This window comes from Phocoena phocoena, chromosome 8, assembly GCF_963924675.1.
Source record: "Phocoena phocoena chromosome 8, mPhoPho1.1, whole genome shotgun sequence".
NCBI classification, from domain to species: domain Eukaryota; kingdom Metazoa; phylum Chordata; class Mammalia; order Artiodactyla; family Phocoenidae; genus Phocoena; species Phocoena phocoena.
Window position 1 is genome coordinate 5,897,778 of NC_089226.1, and position 23,757 is coordinate 5,921,534.

Here is a 23,757-nt window from a genome sequence, read left to right on the forward strand (position 1 = left end):
ACACTTGGACCACAGTTCCATGTGTGCAGTTGGAAGACCCAATGGTGTTAGTCTTAATAACTTAACCCCAATCTGGGTTTTCTCCCTTTGGAGACAGCTGTGTTGAAATTTCTTTAAAATCATCCTGACAAAGTTTTTAGGATATCTAAATCCCCAAAGATGGGAAATGGGGAATTCCCTGGTGGTCCAGTGGTTAAGAGTCCGCCTTCCAATGCAGGGGTCACGGGTTTGATCCCTGGTCTTGGAACTAAGATCCCACATGCTGCAGGGCAATGACGCCCTCGTGCAACAATGAAGACCCAGCGCAGCAAAAAAAAAAAAAAAAAAGATGGGAAATGGTGTTGGAGGGAGAAAACATTTCAGCTCTCAAGGGAACATACATAATGTAAGGACTGAGGTTGTAAGGTCTCCACTTGGGACCCTCAGACTCCTCCCCAGCCAGGTGTGTGTATATGGGGAGCATGTGTACTTTGAGTGCCGGTGATGAGTTCTAGCAGGTTCCACGCTAGGTAGAGCCCTTATATCTTATCACGTATCACCATGTCTTTCCTTGGCCCCCAGTTATTAGAGAGTCCGATATGCAGTTAAATATGCTTATCACAGAAGAAAGCTACATGGGTCTTGCACTCATGGACGATAATCCACACGAAACACTAGGGCAGGAAAGCACAGAATTAAGCAGCAGATTTTTCTTGTGGCAGTTCGAGAACTCGTGGGCAGAAGGGGTCACTGTGGATTTGGAGTCATGGAAGGCTTCCTGGAGGAGGGGAGATTTGATGGTCCCCAACTTCTACTGGGCCTGTTTTATTGGACTGCTCATTTGGTAGGAATATCTGTGCTACCTCTCATTCTAAGGGTCTGTGAAGGCTCCTGGCAAAAATGGGAGCAGGTCTGAATGATTAGGAGGGGTTGTGGGGAAAGAAACAAGGTTCATACCAACCACCCAGAGCCCGGTAACTCATAACACTCCAGATTCTGAATGCCTCCTAGGTGCCCGCTGCTCCACGTGTGCTAATTTTCACTCATCAAGAAAAGCCTGCAAGGTGGCTTTTCTCTTCGTTTTGCAGTTGGGAAGTGGCGTCTTGAAAGCTTAAGTCCTCAGCTCAACCTTCAGTCCCAGTCTGAGCTGGAATTCCAGTCAAAATCCTCCCAGGACTGCACTTAGTTGAGGGTCCCCCACCCCAAGGCTCCTCTCCTCTCCCCTCTCACCATCCTGCCTTAGCTCCCCCGGGAGGTGCTCTGCCATCACCCCAAAAAGCGGAGCTACTCGGGGCTTCATTGTACAAGTCTGTATCTCTCTCTCTCTCTGTCTCTCAGATAAATTTCTTGCTTTGTCTTACTCTTTTGCTCTCCAGGAACAATCAGGCACGGACCATTAGTAAATGGAAATAATTTTGCACCATTTCAGAATTCTAAAGAAAAGTGTCCTGGGGGAACTTGGATTACGTAGCATATATTTTTTTTTCATCAGCTTTGCCTCTGCCTCTCCGAATTCCTCACTTTGAGTATCCAAGGCCTCAAATACAATTTTACACTGTAGATTTTATTTATTTTCTTATTTCCTCCCTTGCTTTGGGCTCCGTCACAATATTCTTTCCCTTCCTTTTACAGCACACTGAATTATAAATTTTCCGCTGTGGAGCATGCTAAACTCTTCCAAATATATTTCCTGGATGATTGAGTCCTAGTTTCTTCCCATCGGAACTTGGAACTGGTGGTGAACTAGGGACCTCGTTTATACTCGTCTTAAAATCCCACCATAAATTCAGTTGGTTGTTCCACTGATGCTTTATTGCCTTGATGTGTGGACTTGCCCAAATGAGACTTTCTGTTATGTCCAGGAGGCTGACCAACATGTGTGAGGATAATGCTTCAAGACCCAGCCAGAGGTGAAACAATGAAGTGAATTCCTAGGTAGGGAATTCATGACACCAAGTGCTTTGGAAACCCTTTGATAGGAATTTATGCTATTTTAATTATTACTGCTGGGGTTACTCTGGCCCCCTACGACTGCCATCCTGATACTCCTTTTGAAAGTATTTCAACACCACTTCAGAGTTGAAGGGTCAACCAAACAGTCTGGTCATTTCCCCCCCCACCCCTTCCCTACCCCCACCCAAAAGTGACTATGGAAATGAAATGGTGTCAACATTTGGTTCAGAGACAACCTCTGAACCTCTGGCCTCTTAACTCTTCTGTCCTCAAGATCTCCTCCTCATGCTGGTCACTGTTTAGAGGAGCAGTGTGGAGGTGGGAGGGTGGGGTTTGATTCCAAGTCAGCAAAGGCCTGGAGAGGTTCGGCTCCAATGGGGGGAGTCCAGAAGTTTCCCTCCAGGCCAGCTTTAGCTCAGCATCATTTCTGCCTTCTTTCCATAATAAAGGAGGAGGCACCGTTTTCTTGCCTCTCGCAAATGCACCTGAGCTACACACGCCTAGCTGGTGTTCCCGGGGAGGGGAGATCGGACGTTACAAGATAGAAGTAGCATGACAGGGATGAGGCCGTCTGCACAGCGCCTGGCACCGAGAGGCACTCAGTATACGGAGCTATTCTTCCCCTTCCTCTGTGAGGTCACGCGCTTGTGGAGAAAGGAAATAAACATGCTTTCTGAGCGGTTTGCAAGTCCTGCCGGGCACAGAAAAGTTCCCGTTGGTCCCCCTCTCTCCTGCCTCACCTGTTCCCACACCTCCTGCGCCTGCCACCTTGAGTTTGGCCCAGAATACAAGCGTGTGGCTGTGTTCCTAGGAGACGGTGACACACAGCTTCCCACGGAAAAGAAATAGACAGAAAGCCTAGGACGGAGCGGCCAGTTACAAAACCACACCTTCTAGACCAAGCCGTGGATTCCTTTGGATTACCTCAAAGAGACGTCTAATCCTTGGCTCTCAGACACAACTGCATTTACGCTTTTCCAGATGGAAGGGGTTGGCCTCCTTGGTAAACTGATTTTGGTAAGTCATTCAGATTTGCTTCAGATTTGGACACCCTGGCTCCTTCTACCTGGCATGGACTCTACACATGGTAGTTTTTCCTCCCTTTTCAACCAGGCAGCTGAGTTCACCAGCCGAGGTGGAGTGTCCAGCCAACGCACGGAAGGCTTGAACAATGATTCTATCTTCTGTAACCAAAAGCACCAATACCTAGGAAAAATCGCCTCTTTTCATCTCATGACGTACCTGGCCGCACACATGTTCAGGCTCTCCTTCTGTTAAATACAGTTACTTCTGTTTTGAATCTGGAAGAGCTGCCTGCAATTTTGGAGAGGTAAGACCCTGCAGGTGCCAGGAAGTGCATGCCTGATGGACAGGACAGACCTCTGTAGCCACTCTTCTCCTTAAAGGCAAGGGTGGGCACATCTGGGTGTCCCCGGGATTCCTTTTGGGTTCAGAAGGCCTTGCCTCTCCCCTCTTTGCAGGCCTCGTCCTGTGGAACCAGGCACCACGGCTAGACTCTGTGATGTGACCTGTTTGAGGGCAGGGCTTCCAGAATCTGCGCTTCGGGGCTCTGGTGACATTTGGGAAACTGTCTTGGAGGGCAGCCAGGGAAGAAAGTGGGAAGTGCAGCTTTCCCAAGTAAGCATGTCCATAGAGAACAGGGTACCAGGTGAAGGTGTAGGTGCCCACTGGGACGACTAGCCCAGAAGACTGAGGACGCGGGTGGCAGCCAGCGAACTGGGTCCCAAAGTACCTGCAGGGACGATGACCCTCCTCTCGTTGGTGGTCATGTTGGGGGGAGGGGGGCCGTTCTTCTCGTCCATGTAGCTGTTGTAGCTCATGGCGTTGGACTCGCCTCCGCCCACTAGCTTGCCGCACTTGCTAACACTGCAGTCCACCGGAGACTCCCTGGAGTAAGAAAAGACAAAGCCCAGAGGAAGTGATCAGCGTCACTGCCACCGCTGCCACCGGCACATCCGTGGAGCCGCTGCCCAGCCCCATTTGGTGGAATGACGAGGACGAGGACGCTGCTGACGCTGCTTTATTTCTATCCACGCGGCCACCCGAGTTTTCTCCAAATCCCAGCCCAGTCCTATAATTACGGTACTTAAACACTTTCTGGCAGCCCCTCGCTGCCCTCAGACTGGAGTCTGGGCCTCTGAGCTCGGCGCTGCTGCCCTCCCGCTCTGCCTGCAGCTGATGCTTTTAGCCTTGTGGCCAGGCGACCTACGGTCCCGAGGCGCGTGCGCTCGACCTCGCTCCCAGACAGGCCTTTCCCCGCTCCCAGAGCACCCTGTTTCTGCCACGGCTCTAGGACTTGTCACATGATGTGATGGTTAGCCTGGCAGGTGCCCTTCCCCTGGCTGGATTGGGAGGTTCCTGATGGTGCCATGACTTTTTTTTTTTAAGTTTTTTTAAATTATGGTAAAAGTCTCATAAAACATACTATTTTACCCATGTTCAACTGTACAGTTCAGTGGCACTAAGTACATTCACGTGGCTGTGCAACTCCCACCATCATCCATCTCCAGAATGTTTTACCTTCCCAAACTGAAACCCTGTCCCCAGCAAACACTGCCACCCCATTCCCCTTCCCCGCCCCCCATCCCCCGGCCCCTGGTAGCCACCAGTGTACTTTCTGACTTTATGAATCTGACTATTCTAGGCACCCCGTATAAGTGGGTTTTAGACAAATACACCTTTTTAAACCCTCTCTATAGTGCCTTACAGAGGGGGTGAGCCATCACTGTTTTTGGAGTGAATTATTTCTGTTGCATGCATATCATTTTAAAGTGTTTCTCATACAATGTTCTGTTTGAACTTCCCAATCACCCGCCAGGATAGGCATGGCAAGGGTTAATATCTCCTTTCTATGGTTAAGGAAACCAGAGAAGTACACGGCCAGGTTAGCCCCTGATACTTTGCAGTGTGGGAGCCGAGGGCTTCAGCTCAGCGACGAGCATCTGTCCGGTGACTGAGCTGACATCTCAGCCGTGGCCACCTGGTGCCCACAGCAGCCTGGCAGAACACTCTGCCTACCCCGAGCCCAGGGCCCCCATCAGGCACGCCCAGGCAGTGCCATCCTACCCTGCCTTCGCTTCCCCTCAGCCCCTCCAGCAGCAGCAGGACTGAGGGAGGTGACTAGAGGCCAAGGAAAGGCTGCGGCCCTGTCTGGAGCAGGGAGCATCAGCTCTGGCAACCTGGGAGACAGCCAGTCCTTGCAAGAGCTCCAAGCCAGGCTTTCAGACCCAGGAGTTCAGATAAGGTTCAGATTACCGCCGGCCAACTCCGGGCCGCAGAACCTCACAGGGCTTTCCAGAGGCCTGGCCACTGCCCTCCCTCACTCTGCTGTGGGCAGGAACAGACCATCCCGAGGCCTTAAGGACCAGGGTTGTGCCAGATCGACCCGCCCGTCCTGCAAAGGCCGAAGCCCCGCGGGCAGGAGAGCAGTCGCTGAGCCGGGAGAAGGGAGTAACAGCTTGGGAGGGCGGGGACTCGGCAGGGTGGGGGAGGCCAGAGCACATTCAATAAAGAAAATTAAATGAATTTGTTTCTTAATCTGAAAGGAAAAAAATATTGAAGATCACTTATCATAGCTGGGAGATAAATGCCCCACTGAGATATTAGAAGTCAGACGGTAATTTTTTCCTGATGTCTTACAGAGGGGAACATGGGCTGAAAATGAAAATAAGATGTATAACTTACACATGTTAGAATTTAAGGTTTTACTATTCGCCTACTGTTTTTCCAGGCAGAGAACCAAGAACCAGCCGTCAGAGCCCCAGATTGTTAAAGGTTTAATGTCCCCATAGCAGTCTGAGAGGAGGCAGTAGCACATCGGGGCTTTGCACCAGAGTTTGGCCCTTTGGCTTCTGCTGGAGGAAGACTTGGCCTGAGATGAAGCAGTCCCAGAAAGACCCTGGTGCTGCGTCTGAGCGCAGCTCTTGCGGAGCTCGCAGGGTCTCCTTCACCCTCCTCAGGGCTAACCGCAAGTGGGCGCATGCGCACACAGGCGCATAGCTACCCATGCAGGCCCACGCACACATGCACGCATGCACGCACACGCACGCACACGTACACACACCACCACGGCCTGGCAGCCTTTCCCAGCATACTTGTCCACGGCGAAACAACCCGAGTGCAGCAGAAGTTTGGAGGATTAAGTTGGCCTTTAACCAAGAGAGCAACGTTTCCATTGGCTGGGAACGCAGTGCAGAGGGTGAGGTTGCCAGAGCACACACTTCCCCTGGCGGGGGCCAGAGAACTTTCTGCGAGGGGGCGGTGTCGGGTGGGGGCGGGCGTGGCGGAAGGGGACTTGCCCTCCGCGGGCTGCGCCGCACTTTGGGAACATCGGGGAGACAAGTTGTGAAAATTCTTTTCCACGTCGGCTGGGCCTCTGGGGATTTCTGTGCCCAAAACGGACCCCTCGCCATGCAGTGGTGAAAAGTCAGACCTCAGAAAGCATCGCAATGAAATGACCCCTTATGCCATAGGTGCCTGGGGCAGGGCCAGTCCCTGGGGCCAGGAGGAGAGAAAAAGAAATTTGGAAAGAGGAATTGTTTGGTAAAAGCTGCCTGGTATGTCACCTGGTAAGGAGTCTGAGCACTGCGGTGAGAGAGGCACCTGCTTGGCGGGGGGGGGGGGGGGGGAGGGGGGGGGGTGCGTGGCCAAGGCCAGATCCCCGGGGAGGACATCTGAACAGGGTCAGGCCCCGGGTTCTCCTGCTAGGGTGACCACGGGGGCCGGCCAGTAATGGGAACCTTCTCGTTTCCTATCGCAAAGAAGCGGCCATATTTCAGGGTCCAACCCCTCCCCCGCCCCGTGTTCGCACCTGCTCCCCAGCGGGGCAGGGTGATCTGCTTGCCCTCTCGCCCGCCTGGCTGCTTCTCCTCTGGGAACAAGGCCCTATCCTTGGTCCCAGAGCCTAAGATCTGCAAAGGGGCGCCCTAAGGGAGAAGCCCTGGCCACCACCCTGGACTCCGCCCTTGCTCAAGCCGGCCCTCCTCCGACCTCTGGGAGAGAAGGAGGGAAAGCCATGCCCTCACCACCCACCTGCCGCGCTCCCCTCCACGCTGGGGCTCTCGGCTCTGTGACTCTGCAGGCAGCACAGGCCTCTCTCGAGGCCTCCCCAGCTACTGCGAGGAGGGGGTGGGGGGGTTAGTGGGGTACAGGTGAAGCAAGCATAAAGGCTGCTCTTTAATGAGGCAGCTGGTGCCCGTGAAGAGGCCCGATGACAACAAGGGGGGGCACGCACGGAGGGAGAGAGGTTTTTGCCATTCAGCTTGCCCATAATGTTGCTGATTTGTATTGAGACCTGTACTTACAGCTAGCATGGGGTCAGGGCCCACAGGCAGCTGATAGCACTGGGACAGGTGACAGGAGGGCCTGGGGCTGCCACAATAGAGCGGGGAGGAGGTGGTGGCTCTGAGAGTGTAACTCAGAGCATCTCCCGTTCGGCCGTGGCTCAGAAAGCCACGCAGTGGAGGCCACAGCAAAGGAGTTGTGACCCTGCAATCTTGTCCTTTCTTTTCACCACTGGACATACCCTCTTTACTCCTCTGGTTTTACTTGTGTGTGTTCAGGGAACATTGCTTTAAAAAGGCTACTGCTGGTTTCCAGAAGTGCCTTGCAAACTGTCAAGTGATTTAAAACAAGATGAGAAGTCTTGAGTATTTGGATAAAAGGAGATTTCAAAGACTTTGCCCAAAGATAACCCCTTCAGACTATGCAAACATCTTCTCTTCCTTCCCTTTCAACTCAGAGCAACTTAACTCAGGGTATGTCACCCAGACCCACAGATCTGCAGCCCAGGCTTACTGTCAATGGATACGCAATATCCACACAGCTAACGTGAGGTCCCAAGGGCTACTGGAGCCCTGTGGTTGCATGAGGACTATCAGGTGTGTCTTCCACATCATGTGTGTCTTCCACAACATGTGTACACTGTATGGAAATTAAGCAAATCTGTGCTGTCTTTAGGATTTCCGTAGGAGCCATGCAGAGATGTGTGCATATGTCTTTTTTGTTTTTGAAAAGGAGATGCAATATGTTAAAAGCAAATTTCAAGACAAGAAATCACCTGTAGGAAAGCCATCACCCTAACTCGTACGTAGCAGATGCTCACAGCTTCTCCAGAACCCTGAGTACGCCTCCCACCCAGCTTATGTGTGACATGCTTCGTATCGTGAGGTTCAGAGTTTTAGGAAGCACCTTAGGAAGGGACTCTGCATTCGGAGGCAGAAGCGACAGGGTGTGTGAGGCTCGTTTTCCTGTATGTAGAACTGAAGTCTGTAGGTGTCGAATAAGGGCATCTGGATCCTGCTGGCCAGTCTAGGGAGCGTCGGGGCAGACCAATGCTAAACTCTGGTCCAGCAGGTCAGGCAAGCGGGTCTTTGCGTTTCCCCTCTATAAGTTGATATATACTTTTTTCCTTCATGGGATGTTATCCCCAAAACCCGTGGTTGGGACAGGATGAAGCTGAGAGTTAATTGCAGACCACAGCTTGGATCGAGATGCTGAAGTCTACATCCAGCACAGAGCCTGTGTGCCACACTGTCTGAAGAGCAACTCATGCTAACAGATTCAACAAGGGGAAGGTACAGAGAAAGAGAGCGAACCTTCCTCAACGCGGGCAAGCTCGAATTTCAATGAGCTCCTCAGACCTCCGTCTCTCCACCGGGCCCTGTGACTTGGCGGAGGCATAGGAAGCAAGAAGGGTCTTGTAGCTTTAGGTGCACGGAATACCTCCTCCAGCGACACACGTATCTGTGGGGTCTCTGATAAGCGTCAACTAACTCAGAATCCCAAGTTAACAAAGAACACGGAGAGAATTCAGTGAATCACGGGACGGTCCAAAACATTCTAGCCCAGCACTGTCCAATCGAAGGGGCCACATATATTATTTAAAATTTTCTAGTAGCCACATTTTTAAAATAAAAAAGCAAGGTAATATGAATTTTAATAATATATTAAAATGTATTCATATATTAATTCAATACCACCCAAAGATGATCATTTCAATAAAAACAATATAAAAAATTAACGAGATATTTCACTTTTTTTCGACACTAAGTCTTCTAAAGCCAGTATGTTAAAATATATTTCAAGCACATGTCCATTTTGCATAAGCCATAGTTCAGGTGCCCCAAAGCAACCTGTGATCAGTGGCTACTGCATCGAAAAGCACAGATTCAGTCTGTTAGCCAAGAGATCCCAAATTTTACACTCTGGTTTTTTCATCTGAAGTTAGGAATTATCTTTTGCATTAAAGGTACCATCATCAGTGTTACTTGGAGGACAGAAGCACAGAGTGGCAGGTGAGAGATTTAGATAGGCCAGCATCTGTTTCATCACACTGTTTCGTTTCGAGTTTTCAAATAATGGGATCTGACGTGGTTCCATCTTAAGAAAAGACATTTTTTCTGAAAATCCTTGCTCCCTGCTGCCCACCAGTCCAGTCTCCATGTGAGCACTTAGAGGATATTTATGAGGTGCCAGTGACGGCTGCTCCTAGCCTGCCTGGCTCTGAGAGTCCCCTGGATCTTCTTTGTTTCCCGGGAGGGGTGAGACGACATCAGTCTCAACCTACTCTGGTCAAGACGGGCAGATCAAAAGCAGGGGCTGCTCTGTGTAACCAGAGCCAGGTAGATCTCACATCTGGTCCCTGGGGTCTTCACACAACTCGCCTCCAGCTGGCTTCTGGTGTGACGGGAGCCGGGGACGAGCTGGCAAGGGGGTTCTGAAAACTGATTTCCTCGGGGGACCCTCTCTGCCCAGGATTAGTATCTTGCAGTGTCTGAGGCTTCCCTGGCAGTAGGGGAGGGAGCAGTCAGCTCACAAATGCAGGCTCACCTGAGCACAGACACAGGCTGGTCTGAGGCGCTGCCAGCTCACTTGGGTCTCTGTCCCGGCTTGTACACGGATGACCTACGTGACTACAGAGGCACATCTTCACCTTTGATTCGCGTGAGCCACGCGTTCATTCACATATTTAACCGTGTGTTGAACAGCCAACGATCACGTGCCAGGTGCCGCCCGGTAAACATTCGAAGCCCTGCCCACGCTTTAGTGAGGGGCGTGCCGAGAGCCGGGAAGGACCCAAGCAGGGTGAATACTGGCGGGTGCTGTTTTAGATCTGGTGGTCAGAGAAGGCCTCTGAGAAGGGGGTTTCTGGCAGAGACGTAAAACAAGTGAAGGAGAGGGTCAGAAGACCAGATGGAGTAGGAATGTTCCAGAAAGAAGGAACACACGTGCTTGGCATGCAGAAGCAGCTAGAGTCTTGTGTGGCCGGTATGGACGGAAGGAGAGAGATGGGGGTGGAGGGTGAAGAGGGTGTCAGAGGGATGCTGAAGGACGTTGGATTTTTGTCATAAGCCATTAAAGGATTTTGAGCAAGAAAGTTAAATATTTTGAAAGGAGGACTCTGGCTGCTGTCTGATGACGAGATTTCAGGAAGGCAAGAGGAAGTGGGAGGAAGAAGGGTGCTCCCAGGTGGCCTAGAAGGAGAGGTGCTTGGATGGGGCAAGGGCAGTGGAGGGGAGTGGGGGTTGGATTCAGGCTACAACAGACCAAAGCCTGTCCAAGGGTGGATCTGGATTGCCGGCAAGCATCGGGAGTGCCTGTGTTCAGGCCAGTTTGGGAGGCCTCGCTGAATGGCCCTCCATGCTGCGGGGTGGGTGTCGGCAGACGTGAGACGGTGGCAAGGGCACCACACGCAGGCAGAGGGGGCAGAAAGGTGGGCCGCGGGGGGCCAGGATCCGAGAGCCTGGGCTCCGGGGCCAGCACCGCCTCCTCTGAATCCTTAGGCAAGTCATATACCACCATAAAGCCCACTTTGCCTCTGTATGTCAAGATGCAGTTACAATATGGACTTCATGGGAGAGTGGTGGGAGCAAATGGTAACGTGGAAAGATGTTTGACAAACTCCGTCTTCCCTGCGCTGGGGGCAGGTCATTACCCTCATTCTCTCTGTGGAGAGACACTCACTCACTGCAGGGGTTCCTGGCTCGGACCCCCGGAACCTCCCTGAAATCCTAGAGGCTGGGGAGGTGGCTGGGATCCCAGTGGCTGGTTTGGGTCAGTGGGGTTGGAGTGTGTTGGGGCCGCGTGTTTCCACAGGCAGGTCCGAGACCAGGGCCATCCGGGGGGTGCCTCTCCACCACCCGTGCACCCCTCCTGCTCTCTCTAGACTTGTTTCCTCCGTGACCTCATCCACCAGCATAGTTAGAACTCTTCCACGATGATGCCCAAGCCTAAATTCCAAACCCCAGTAGTATCTGAGCTTCGGTTTCCAGGGCCTCGTAGATGTTTTTATCTGGATGTCCTACTGATTGCTCCCGACGTATCTGATGGGCAACATTGACATCCCTACTCAAAGCATGTCCTCCTCCTACCCCCGTGACTGCTGCTGGCACTGTCCTTCTTGGAAACATCCAAGCTTTGCCAATCTTCGATTCTTTCCTCTCACAAACCCCTCCCCCCAGTGCAATATTTATCCACCTAAGCCCCATGAATTATCCCCCGGATATGTCCCTCATGTGTCTTTCCGCTTTTATTTCCACAATCAGTGCCATCACTGTAGTTCAGAAGCATCTGATTTCCTACCCGGGATATTTCACTAACTTCTTTACTTATCTTTCCGACTCTCCCCTCCCCACTCTCTGTGTACAATGATCCTTAGCTTTCAAGTCACAGATCTGATGATGTTCAGATGTCACGTCTATGTTTCAAGTGGGCGTTTGCATGTGGAATACATTCCTTATTTTCTTAGCCTGTCCATCAGGGCTCTCTCTTTTCTTTTTTTTTTTTTTTGCGGTACGTGGGCCTCTCCCCGTTGTGGCCTCTCCCGTTGCGGAGCACAGGCTCCAGACACGCAAGCTCAACGGCCATGGCTCACGGGCCCAGCCGCTCCGCGGCATGTGGGATCCTCCCAGACCGGGGCACGAACCTGCGTCCCCTGCATCGGCAGGCGGACTCTCAACCCCTGCGCCACCAGGGAAGCCCCAGGGCTCTCTCTTATTTCCGTTTTTACCTCCCCGTGCTGTAGGCCCCTGGCTTGCCTGACGTTTCATGAACGAGGCTACCATTTTCTCTATTTTCGACCTTGGTTCATGACGGTCACTATTGGGATATCCAGCACTTTCCTAGTCCAGGGCCCTGTCCTGGGTCCTTTCTCCTACAGCATCACTGTCGACCCTTGTAACAAGCCTATGGAAGAGTAAATGCTCCAGCCGTGCAGAAAGGAGGCCGCTGGTGCTCAGAGGGACCCGTAACTGGCCCACGTTCAGAGGCAGGACTGGACCCTGGGCCACCCATCCCCTAGGTGTGCTCTCCCTCGTCGCTATGATTTTCTTCTCCTCAGTCCTCTCTTGTCCATCTCTATCTGCAAAGTCTTCCTGGCCCAGGGCGGCACTAACTCCCAACACACTCTTCAAGTGTGACATGTCCTCCCTTGCACGGGGAGCCCTCAGATGTGTTCACCCACATCATCATCCTGGACTTTTACTCCAAGAATGGTTTGGTCATCTTTGCTCTGGTGAGACCCACCCAGAGAGGCCAAGTATCTGGAACAAGACACGGAAGAGTATCTTATTGCTTCATTATCCCTAAGAGGAGCTGCACCTGGGCCTGACGTAACGTAGATGCTCCAAAAGTGCCTGTTAGTGTCCTGGGCCTGAGGGCTGCCTCGGAGCCCAGAGAGCAGGGGGGCTTCCGGCCCTGCTCTGCCGCAGCCCTCAAGTAAGCCTCTCACCCCAGCTCTCTGGGGACTGGCTCGGGCCCCCCGGCCCAGCACCAGAGCCCCATCTGCTGCAGACACCCCTCGGTGCCACATCTGTTGACTCAGCCCCAGAGGAGCGAACCGGGGGTGGGGTGGGGTGGGGAGGGGGCCCAGCCTCCCCCGGCCCCGACCCTGGGCAGCACAGGCCTGGCGGGCTTACCTGGACCCGTTCATGTGGTCGTACTCCCGCTTGACACTGACCCTCACGGGCTGATTCATCCACTCCTGCTGCGGGGGGAGGGGGTTGATCTTGTGGGGCTGGCCATAGTCGGGACTCCCGGAGGCGGTCATGTCGGCCTTGGGGAGATGGGCCGCTGGTCCGTAGGCGGAGTCGAAGAGGGACTGGTCGTCGCTCACCACCGACAGAGCCTCCTGGAGGGCAGAGAGGAGACAGAAGCCCGGCGTCACTCTTCAGCCAGCACCACTCCCCACCTACCCTCCCTGGGAACTGGCGGGCTGGCCCAGGGCTGCCCAGTTGCACAAGCTTGATGGGTTCTCTGCAAGGTACCCTGGGTGATGAGGCAGTCTGGGGAGTGGAGCGGGGATGCAGACCCCCGGGAGTGTGTCCATCTGTTGTGTCTATAGGCTGGGACTCCCAGAAAGGAGTGTGAGGAGCGGAAGGCCAGGAAGAATGGTCACACAGAGCACATGCGTGGTTTGGGGTGGTGCTTGAACCCTGGGCTCTCTCGGGATAAACAGAAGTGCCCCTTACTAGCTGGGGAAGCAGTCAAGCTATGGGGCATAGGAGTGGGGACATTTCTTTTACAGGTGAGGCCAGTGAGACCCACCCGAAGAGGTTAAGTATGTGGCTCAAGGTCACACCAGGGAAGAAGGGTGAGGCCCAGGGTTGTGGTCCCCTCCAGTTTCAGTTTTCTTCTCTGCAAACAGGAATTAGAATAGCTTTTTCAGAGTTGATAGGTGATTGAATGAGAAGACCTAGGTACAGGTGTCTAGCTTGTCTGCTTAGAGGCGCTCTAGGATGTGCTGGGGCATCTTACACATCTGAGATGCAGATGGGAGGCTGCCTGCCTCCCTGGGACACAGTGCTCCTTCATCCTTTCCTGCCTGATACCTTCAGATGACAGTTTCCAGCCCTAAATGTGAGGATTCTGCCTGCCCAGGAAAGAGGGCGGAATCCCAGCTATGTGGATGGAGGAGTCAGGGCTGATCTTCCCATGCCTACTGTCCCGTCACCTGCCGGGACAGGTGGAGACGGCGGACGAAGAAAGGCGGCAGCATCACACTTTCCGGAGGTGTACCGACCAAAGCAGGGTAATGAGATTCCCTCATCATCCAGCTCATGGCAGATCACAGCGACCCAGGTCGTGGACTGGGGTGTGATCGTCACTAGATCACACAATTCCACCAAATTAAGTTGACCACGTTTCAGAAAAGGTAGCAATTCACCATCTAGAATTAATTATAATCAATATAATCTAAGTATAATTATACGATCTGTAATCGTGGAGAGGTGATGATGTAATATTACGGGAGAAATGTCTAGCACAGTCTCTGGTACAGAGTGACACCCAGGAAAGTTAGCTTTGATGGTTATTAGCTTCAAGTAAAGATTCTCTTAGGCCACCTGCTATGGTCTGAGTTGTTCCCTTAAAATTCATATGTTGAAATCCTAACCCCAGTTCCTCAGAATCTGACTGTATTTCGAGATAAGATTTTTAAAGAGATGCTTAAGTTGAAATGAGGCCTTTTGGGTAGGTCCTAATCCAATATGACTGATGTCCTTATAAGAGGAGGATATTTGGAAACATGGAGAGACACCAGGGGTGATGGGCACAGAGGGACCACCATGTGGGGAAGCAGCAAGGGGGCAGCTTATCTGCAAGCCAAGAAGAGGCCTCAGGACCCACCAGCACCCCATTTTGGATTTCCGGCTTTCAGAGCTGTGAGAAAATACATTTCTGTTGCCTGAGCCACACTGTCGGTGGTATTTTGCTATGGCAGCCCTACCATGGCACCTTTACTTTAGCCCCCGCTGCCATACCTATAAAATTACAATCTGCTCTACCAGCTAAGTGTCGCCCTTTCTCCCACGGCTGTTCTCAACCCCAGCAGGAGGACAGCCATACTTCAAAGGAAGAGGCTCTTCTGCAGCTGTTTCCGGCTGGGATCAGGAAAGAATAACTGGAACATAGTCCGGGAAGTCTGCTCCTACACCAGAAGGCTTTGCAGAGTATAGACGTGGCCGGAGACGGCGGTTTCAAAGCTGAGCTGCCTGCGCAGTGTGGAAAGGACAGGGCGGGTCCCTTGATTCAGACCTAAATCTACTGGGCTCCTTCACTTTCCACCTGCTGCCCTGTGTCATACTCAGAGGAAAGTTGTGCTTTTTGGAACCATTTGTCTGTTGGTTACGATATCCATCGTCCATTTCAATTAGGGATCCGCGCTGGCTCCACACCCCAAACCGGGGATCTGAACTGTCCTCCAGGCACACAGTGGTTCCAAGTTGAAAAGTCAACTTGAAAAGTCACTGTCATCTTCCAGAGGCCTGAATCTGAGCCCATGAACTTCCTGGGGTTCTACACTAGGAGCGGAGATGCATTACCAACTAGGACCCATAAATGCCCTTTTGGTGACGGATGAACGGTCACCAGTTCTGCTACAAAAACAGACTACACCTAAGGAATCAGGTATCATCTTCCACCGTGGAGAGCGGCTGACATGCTTGCTTGACCATGCACAAATCTTGGCGTTTCCAATTAAAGTATTTCTTCCATCTCCTTTCCTCTGGGTTGGGGCAGAGGATGATGGAATAACCGAGGCCAGGAGGCCTGGGAGGCAGGACCGGGGATAGTGATACTCGGGCAAAGTTCACTACCATCATTATCCCCAGAGATGGCAGGTCAGGGAGCAGAGAAGCAGGGTAGTCAAGTCAGAGGGACCAAGCAGATGGCGAAACCAGGGTTCACAGCAAAGAGATTGCAACAGAGGCCAGATAAGACCAAGCTGGGATTTCTGGAGGCTGACCAAGGAGAGACTTCTTAAGTAGATGAGAAAAAATACTTTACAGAACAAAGTGCAGTGTGGTAAATGGTACAAAACCGGTTTGAACTCATTTTGGGAAAAAGTTTCCTTCAGTTCACAATCAAAGGAAACTCCAGTCAAGGGGCCACGTCACAGGAGGAGAGGACCCTGGTTTACTCCAGAACATCTCTCCTTCCCCTTTCTGTCCAGTCCTGTCCTCGGATCCCTCTGCTGTGTTTTTCAGACTCTTCCCTCTGTGAGCGAGCACCCAGTCCCTCACCCGGCCCACCCTGCACGTCCCCCCGCCAGATCCAGCTCCCTTGAAAGCTGTAAATACCGTCATCAGCCACAACCCCGGCTCAGATCCCTCCGAGAGCATCCTCGGTTTCATCCATCGCAAATCTATTCTCATCTGCCTGTTTTCCAAGAACTCAGCTTCGCCCCGGCGGCCCACCATCCACGTTCCCCGTTCACGACGTCCAGGCTGCACCTCCTGCCCCAGGCTCGCTGTTTCCACTGCTCCACTAAACAGGCCTTCAAGTGCCCTCCTGTGTCTTAGACTTTGTAAGCCCATGCGCTGGGAGCATCCTTTCTTTGCCCCCTGCTCCGGACACACATCCAATTCTTCCCATTTTGTAGGTAAATGAAATCTTCCTTCCTCCATGAAACCTTCCCTGATAATAATGCCCTGTGACTCATTTGAGCTTTGAAAGGTCAAGTGAGACTACTGCTTGGGTAAACATGCACGTGTACACACACACACACACACACACACACACACACACACACACACACTTTTCTGTTTGCAGCCATTGATAGGGAAAAGGCTTTCTTAAAATATTTCGTCACGTGGTGGAGAAAAGAATTGGTGGCTGGGAGAAGCTGGGGAAAGAGAAGATGCAAGAGAACAGTTCCTTGTCTGGCCTCCTGGACTGGATCAGAAAACCTAACACGAGCAGGGGAAGGAGATGAGGACCATTAAGTGGGAGTCGTAGATTTGGGGATACCAGGCCCCAAACAAGCTGCTTTGGGATCCTGGTGAAGCGTGAGAGCTGGGGAGAAGATTCACACTGGCTCTGAAAGGAAACAACGGCGTTTTGCCACGCAAGGCTGGAGCTTTGGGGGTGTCCCGAGACCAAGCCCACGGCATGTTCCCAATGGGCAGTGGCGAGCCTTTTCCAAGCTGCTTTTGGGGCAGCGGCGCATTGCAGGAAGACGGGTGTGGGGCAGGAAGAGGCCGACAGGAGCACGGCGTGAGGTGAGTGTGGCCATCGTACTTGTGTGACAGAATCTTGTCCCTACTGGAGGTCCCGGAAGTCCCTGGGGGTGAGTTGATGGGGGCGTCGGCACCAAGGAGCTGCTTTGCCCAGCTGAGGAGCTGTTGAACTGGCCGTCGGATCAGCAACATGCCTGTAGCTTGTTACACACTTCGCTATGTCTTAGAAGCTGTTTACTTTTACTTAAATTCTTAAAACTTATAAAAGTTTCAACATGAAACTCTTACTTGTACTTAAAACTCTTTATGGGAATGAGTACGCAGTTGGGGCTCAAGACCTTTACACTGAGGGACGGTTGCTGAGTGGTTACCTCCAGGATGATGGGCTGAAGACAGAGAGAGCGTCAGCATAAATGTTCACACACTGTTCTCAGGGTGGCTGGGTTCCTTCACTTCTCCTTTTGACTTTGGACCTGACACTGATCCCTTCATTCAGAGGAAGTCAAATGATCCTTTAAAGCCTTGCTGAGTCCGGGTTGCTGCAGAGCGCGTGGCAGGGAAACTGACTTCGGTAGGAAGGACAGAGGGCGTGGCCCTAATCCCGTGTGGGGCTCAGTCTGGGGTCTCTCTCGGCCCTTGTCGCTGTCCCTGGGAAGCCAGCCCTGACTTGCTTAGTAACTGGATTCTGCGAAGCACATCCCTTTGCTCTGCTGAGTGCTGGGAAGGAAAGGCCTGTCACTTAGGACAGGCTCTGGTCTCTCAGCCACTGAGACCTAGACCCAGAGGGAGGCACAGGGCCCCTTGACTCCAAGCAGGGAAGTGGTCCAGCACAACAGTATCCCACTTGACCCGTTTACCAGAGCACTCAGGCAAGGGCAACTACTTGGAATAGCAGCTTGATTTCCGAGCTAAGCGGATAGTCATACTGGCCGTAGAAATGCTGACCAAACTGTGTCAGCTTTCCTTCCCAGGATGCCCTGCTGGCCCAGGGAGCCAGCAGATGGACACGGCCAGAGGGCACTAGTCTTGGTGCTTCTTACCCAATTTGTGTTAAGGTGCCTTTAACACATCACTTACAATACATCCCTGTCATCATTGTAGAAAACAGGTCAAAGTAGCAGACAATTATCATAGCATTTATTTAGTGCAAATCCAGTTTCCCTGAGCAATCTAACTTAATCCTCCCTGCAATTCTACGAGGGATGTACTGTTATCACCTCTAGTTTTCAGATAAGGAAATGGCTATTCAGAGAAGTGAACTCACTAGCTCAGGTGACGTAGTAAGTGAGTGTGACCTGGGATTCAAATTCAGATCTGCTGTCTGGGCACTTAACCATTACCATCCACTTCCCAGTTAGACTGTAACTTCTTTGAGGGTAACTCTTTATGTCTGTTGAGATGTACACAGAGCACAATCTTTGGAGTCAGAAAGATTTGAGTTCTGGTCCAAGTTCCATCAGTTAGTCATCAATGCACCACCTAGTGCAATTTATACTTTACAAACTTCATTTCCTCACCTGTAGAATGGTGATGATAACAGTACCTAATCTGGCAGATTTTGAATAAATATAAAACGAGGTAAGTGAACTCCCTAAATCGAGAGCCTAAAGTTCTTAGGACACAGCAAACACCAAAACAAACAAAAATCAACAACAAAAAAAGTTTTTTTTAAAAGAAGCACGGTGCTGAGAGATGCCTTGAGACCCTTTGGGTTGGAGATGGGGGCAGGGCGAGGGGAGACAGATAAAGCCTGAGAGATTCCTTCTTCTCAACTGTGTTGGTTACTTAAAAGTAACCAAGGTTGCCCAAGGTTCAAAATGAGCGGGTTTGAAGATAAGAGTTGGATTTGAAATGCAGATTCCACGGGGTTCTAGAAAAGAGAACCTACTTCCTAATCTATGTTTCTCCTCCTTGCAAACCATCAGATTGCTCCATTGCAGCTTCAGCCCTCTCTCTCTTTCTAGCTTCTGAATTCAGGCCTCTAGGAGGCACAGATAAGGCACTGAAATAATCCTGCAAATGAGGGGAGGAGGTGGCCAGCACCCACTCATCCTGCTGTTCCTACATCAGGCATGTAGTAAATATCAGAAGAATGCCACGGGCATAACTGTGAATTCACTAATAAATAAACTTCCCTTAGTTTGGAATTTGCCATATATACTTTTTTTCCCCTCTCTTTTCCTTTTTTTTTTTTTAAAAATACCAGCAGATGTGTCTTCCACCATTTGTTTCCCTTAGATTAAGCAAAGGATATTTTCCATGCTCACGTCAGTTGAGTGATGGGGGATGTGGTCAGAGCATGGCCACGTGATGGCCGGGCTGACATCAGTGGTGAGCCAATAACTGCATCTCCAAAGACCTTAGCAGAGACGCAGGCAGAGAGGGAAAATGCTGGAGAGGGTGCCGTGAGGATCTCCCCATTCTCTGCAGGAGTGCATGGAAGAAATGTCTGCCGTCGTCCACGTGCAGCAAGGACACACACGGGCCACCGTGATGGGCCAAATGGAGTTAGAGAAGGAAAAGACCCAAATTTCCCCCACCCTTTCCTGATTCTTACAATTAGGCTGAGTATTTATTTCTAGCACAGGGAATGACCCAAAAGAGGGGCCTGAGAAGAACTGACCCTACGTTGTTTCCTTCCCCTCCTCTCCCCTGTCCTGCCCCGAAACTTGTAAGGACAGCTGTCGGTGGCTCAGGGACTCTGCTGGAGCAAGTGAAAAAGATGTCAAAAGCGACCAAACTGAGTTCCCTGCCTCTGCCCCTGCTCAGTGGGTCCACGACTCCCAGACCAGGCCTCTGGAAAGCTCATCCCTGGGTCACCGCAGGGAGCCCACGAGCTGTGGCTTTGTATTACATTCTTTGCATAATGACGTGAAGTCCCTTCTCCTGGCAGCCAGAGAGCATACAAAATGCAGACAGGATTCTAGGGAGCAAAGTCCTCTGTCTTCTCTGTTTGGGGAAACCAGCAGGCTCTGCAGCAGTGTGTGTGTGTGTGTGTGTGTGTGTGTGTGTGTGTGTGCTGGGGGGTTGGTCAGCACATTCTCATCTGAAGTGTCAGGAGAGATGGCTCCTGTGAGTTTGCTCAAACCTTTGGCCTCTCCCTCCCTTCTAATTGCCAGCCCTGTGCCCAGATATTGCCCGTTATTCCCATCCCACAGAGGGCAGGTGTCAAGGGGAAGAGGAGGTAAATGTTCTGCAAAGTTGGCTACGGAAGAAGGTGGAAACATTGATCCGTCACCCAACTTTAACTGAAAGCTCTTCCGCACAGAGCAGCGCAGGTACCCTGCTCAGGTCGGGAAGGGTGCCTTTGACCCAAAACAGCCACATCAGTATTTCCAATCTTTGCCACTCCCCACCGAGAGGCTGCGTCTATTTCCCTCCCCTTGAACCCAGAGGAGACTTTATGACGCCTCAGAAAGTGGAAGGTGGCAGAAGCGGCCTTGCAGGACTTCCAAGGGCAGGTGACAGATGCATTACGACTTCCACCTGCTTCTCGTTCTCTCTTGGGCCTCTAGCCCTTGGAAACCAGCCACCATCCTGTGAGGAAGCCCACACCAGCCCGAGCAGAGAAACTACATGGAGAGGTCCACACACAGAGCAACTGAGGCCACCAGCCACCAGCCAGCATCAGCCTCCAGGCCTGGGAGTGAGGAACCTTCAACGAAGGTTGACAGAACTCATAAGCATAATAATTGTTTTGTGCCACTAGATTTGGGGGTGATTTCTCATGTAGCGACTGGAGCATCTCCTATCACTTTGATCAGCAACAAGAGATCCATATTCAAAGGAGGTAGAGGAGGATTGTGTGAGTAACCTTCTCACTATGGTAACTGGCAAGGGCTGACAGCAGTCAGCACCAGGACAGACTCCGTGGGGAAGCGGAGGCCCAAAGCCTAACCTCTCCAGGTTCGTACAGTGAGGGAGGGTCAGACTCAGCCATAAGGCCTGACTCCTCTGATAACCATGTAGGGGAATTACCCCAGACAAACAACAGTGAGAAAACAAACAACAAGCAGGGACCACTTTTTAAATTAGAAGGAACAAACAGAGCAAGTATAATGTGATAACATGACGCTTTCAAGGAACTTTCACAACCATCACCTCATTTAGCCTTTTAGGATGTGAGTTAGGAGTCTCATATTACTGTAAAGAAACCTGAACTAGTGACTCTCCAACCCGTAGCCTGACTGCAAAGCTTATACTCTTCCCCCCAAACTGTTCCCCGTTTGCTAACTCTGTCTAATCCTATCCTGGGCTCTGCCGCACAGCCAAATTGGCCCTGGAAACTCAGAGTGTTTGGCTGATTTCTAAAGTAGCTTATTGAAATTTCTAACCTCATCCCTGCCCCGCCCCCAGGCCTCCGTGCCCACTCCTGGTCACTTAGATCTTCACTAACTGGGGTGGGGGGGGGGGGGCTTCTGCTGTGGCCCGCCCAGAGAAAGGCAGCCAGCCAAGCCCCTAGAAGATGGAATTGGAATCCTTTGCAGATGAAAGTATTTTATTTAATGGAGTTTAATAAATTAAGGGAATGAGCCTAAATGAGTTCAGAGGAGAGGGTCTTGGCGTTCCATAAAGATGGCCATGTAACAGAATCCAGAGCTGGAGGCCCCTGTTAATCACCGTCTCCCATTAGATGCTTCTCCACGTCTCCCATGGGTATTTACCTTTGCCTGTTGACATTGAGTTTTCACAGTCACTTTTTTGACCCTAACCACATTTAAAGGGATCTCTAAAGATCAAAGTTACATTCTCCTCCCACAGAGAATGACTTTAATGCTGAAAAGAAGAAAAGTGCTGAATGTGGATACTAACAGGAAGGCAGATAGAAGGTTAGTCTGAGCTCCAAGAAGGGAACGTTTTACAGTGTGTTGCCCTTTCTGTTTCTTTACAATGGGGCTGACCACTCTTCAAGCTGCTTTCTCTCAATGACGATGGGGAGTGTGAAAAGGCCAGCCATGATCTGCTGTGTATAACTTGCTACATTTGACACTCCGGGGACCAAGCCCCTCTCTAATAATAAGGAGTGACCTGACCACAGAGGTGGACCCCGAGGTTCCCAAGGGACAGGGTGGCAAGAGGGTGGGATGTGAGGCCTCGCTGTGGTTGGCAAGCTTAGATGTTCTCTTCTGTGAAATCAAGTCCGTATTCTCCTGCCAGTTCTGATTGGCTGGAAGGGTTAAGTAAAGCCCTGCCAGGTGCAAAGGGGTGATGATGAAGAGAGAACTGTCAACCATCAAAACACACCCCCAGACGCCATGGGGAGAAGCAGGTGGGCAAGGCGGCCGTCCTGGATACCGGACCAGCCGTAGTTCCCAATGGATTTCACTGCTCGTCCCTTGCACTGGGACTGTCTTCTGCCCGGTTGCACAGCAGTGGCTGTACCAGTCATTAAAAATACAGGATGCTTCCACACTGGTGGCTCAGTGCTGTTGCTCTGAGCCCCCTCCTGCCCTTCTCTGCCCCGAGATGATGAGGACTAAAGGTTCGAAGACTGGCACCGCGGGTCCTCTGGGACTCTGCTCCAAGACCAGGAGTTGGTGCCCTGGTGCCCCCGTGGCACCACATGAGTGGTTATACATCAGAATGTTTTCCTTGCCCTGCTTTTCCGATTGCGGAAGTGGGGGCGTGAGATGGGCTGGGAGCCGCCTTGTCCCCCAGAGGGTCCCCGAGCACGTCTGCTGCGGGAGGGGTCAAAGACAGAGGGTACAAAGGAAGCAAACCCACTTCTCCGCTCTCTTCACTCCGTAGGGTGCCGTTGTAAAATCCATTCCAATAAAAGGCACAGGCTGCCAGCTGGGTCAATGGAGGGCTTTACTGGCTGTGCAACTTTGGGCAAATTACCTAACCTCTTGGTTCCTGGCAAACTCTAACCGTCTTCTACTGAACGTTTAATGCTCTTTGACGATGATGAATGGCCGCACTGCCCTGATCACGGAGAGCTGAAAGCTTGGAAGAAGCATCCTGGTGGGGAGGGGCCGCACTGCGTCCTCACAGAGTCTGAATTTCCCCCATCGCGGGGGGATGGGATGCAGTTCCTGATACTGGGGAGTGGGGGGCTCTAAGAGTTTCCCTTGGGGCTTGGTCTTTATGGCTCTGGCCTGCTAGCTGGACCAAGACGAGCTCAGTCTGGTCTGTGGTGACAAGAGAGTGACGAAGGGAGGAAGGGGGTGGAGGCAGTTCAGGTCTGAAACGATGGGCTCCCCCAGGGGAAGCAGACATTGGTCTACCAGTCTTGATGACGCCTTCTGACAGCTTTTGCAAGCGTCTGGGAAGGGAGGAAATGTAGATGGCATGTATCCTTGGGTGCTTCTCCAAGGCCACGGGTCCTGGGAACTTTCCCATCCTTTGTCTCAAAGACCAGTTTTGCTGCTAGAAGCAGCCCAAAGAGAGGGACCACGTCAATCTTAGTCACTGTCCGCATCCAGCAGCTTGCACAGTTCCTGGCACCTAGCAGGTGTGCAACAAATTTTTTTGACGGATAAGAACCCCAGAGCATGATGGGAAACACCGAGAGCATCCCTCTCCCGCCAGCACCTCTGCTGCCAGCCAGACCTCCGGCTCACTCTCGGCCACGAGACATTAAGCCTTGCACACAGGCTTGTCCATTTTTTTAACCCGCCGCACCCAGTGACCGTTTCTCGTTCAAATTTAAACACGAAGCCACTGACTACTCCGCACCCCCCCACCAAAAAAGCACTCGAGGTCCTTTTCCTAGAAGCTGTGATCTTATCTGCTGATTTCCTCATGTGATGGTTTCCGTGGCAACGGGTGCCCTCATAATCACAGGAAGCCCGGCAGGAAACAAGCACGTAGGGGCCCTTCGATCTATTCTTCCAGCTACACCCAGGGA

General features: G+C 51.8%; 1 protein-coding gene across 1 annotated transcript in view; it reads right to left on the reverse strand.

Annotated features, from left to right (window-relative positions):
- FLI1 (Fli-1 proto-oncogene, ETS transcription factor) overlaps positions 1-23,757 on the reverse strand; it is a 112,981-nt gene that overhangs the window by 38,123 nt on the left and 51,101 nt on the right. The window contains exons 2-3 of the mRNA XM_065881623.1: positions 12,870-13,081; positions 3,686-3,840 (exon numbers count right to left, since the gene is read on the reverse strand). Of these exons, the coding sequence (XP_065737695.1) occupies positions 3,686-3,840; positions 12,870-13,081 (367 nt within the window). The remainder of the gene's footprint in view (positions 1-3,685; positions 3,841-12,869; positions 13,082-23,757) is intronic.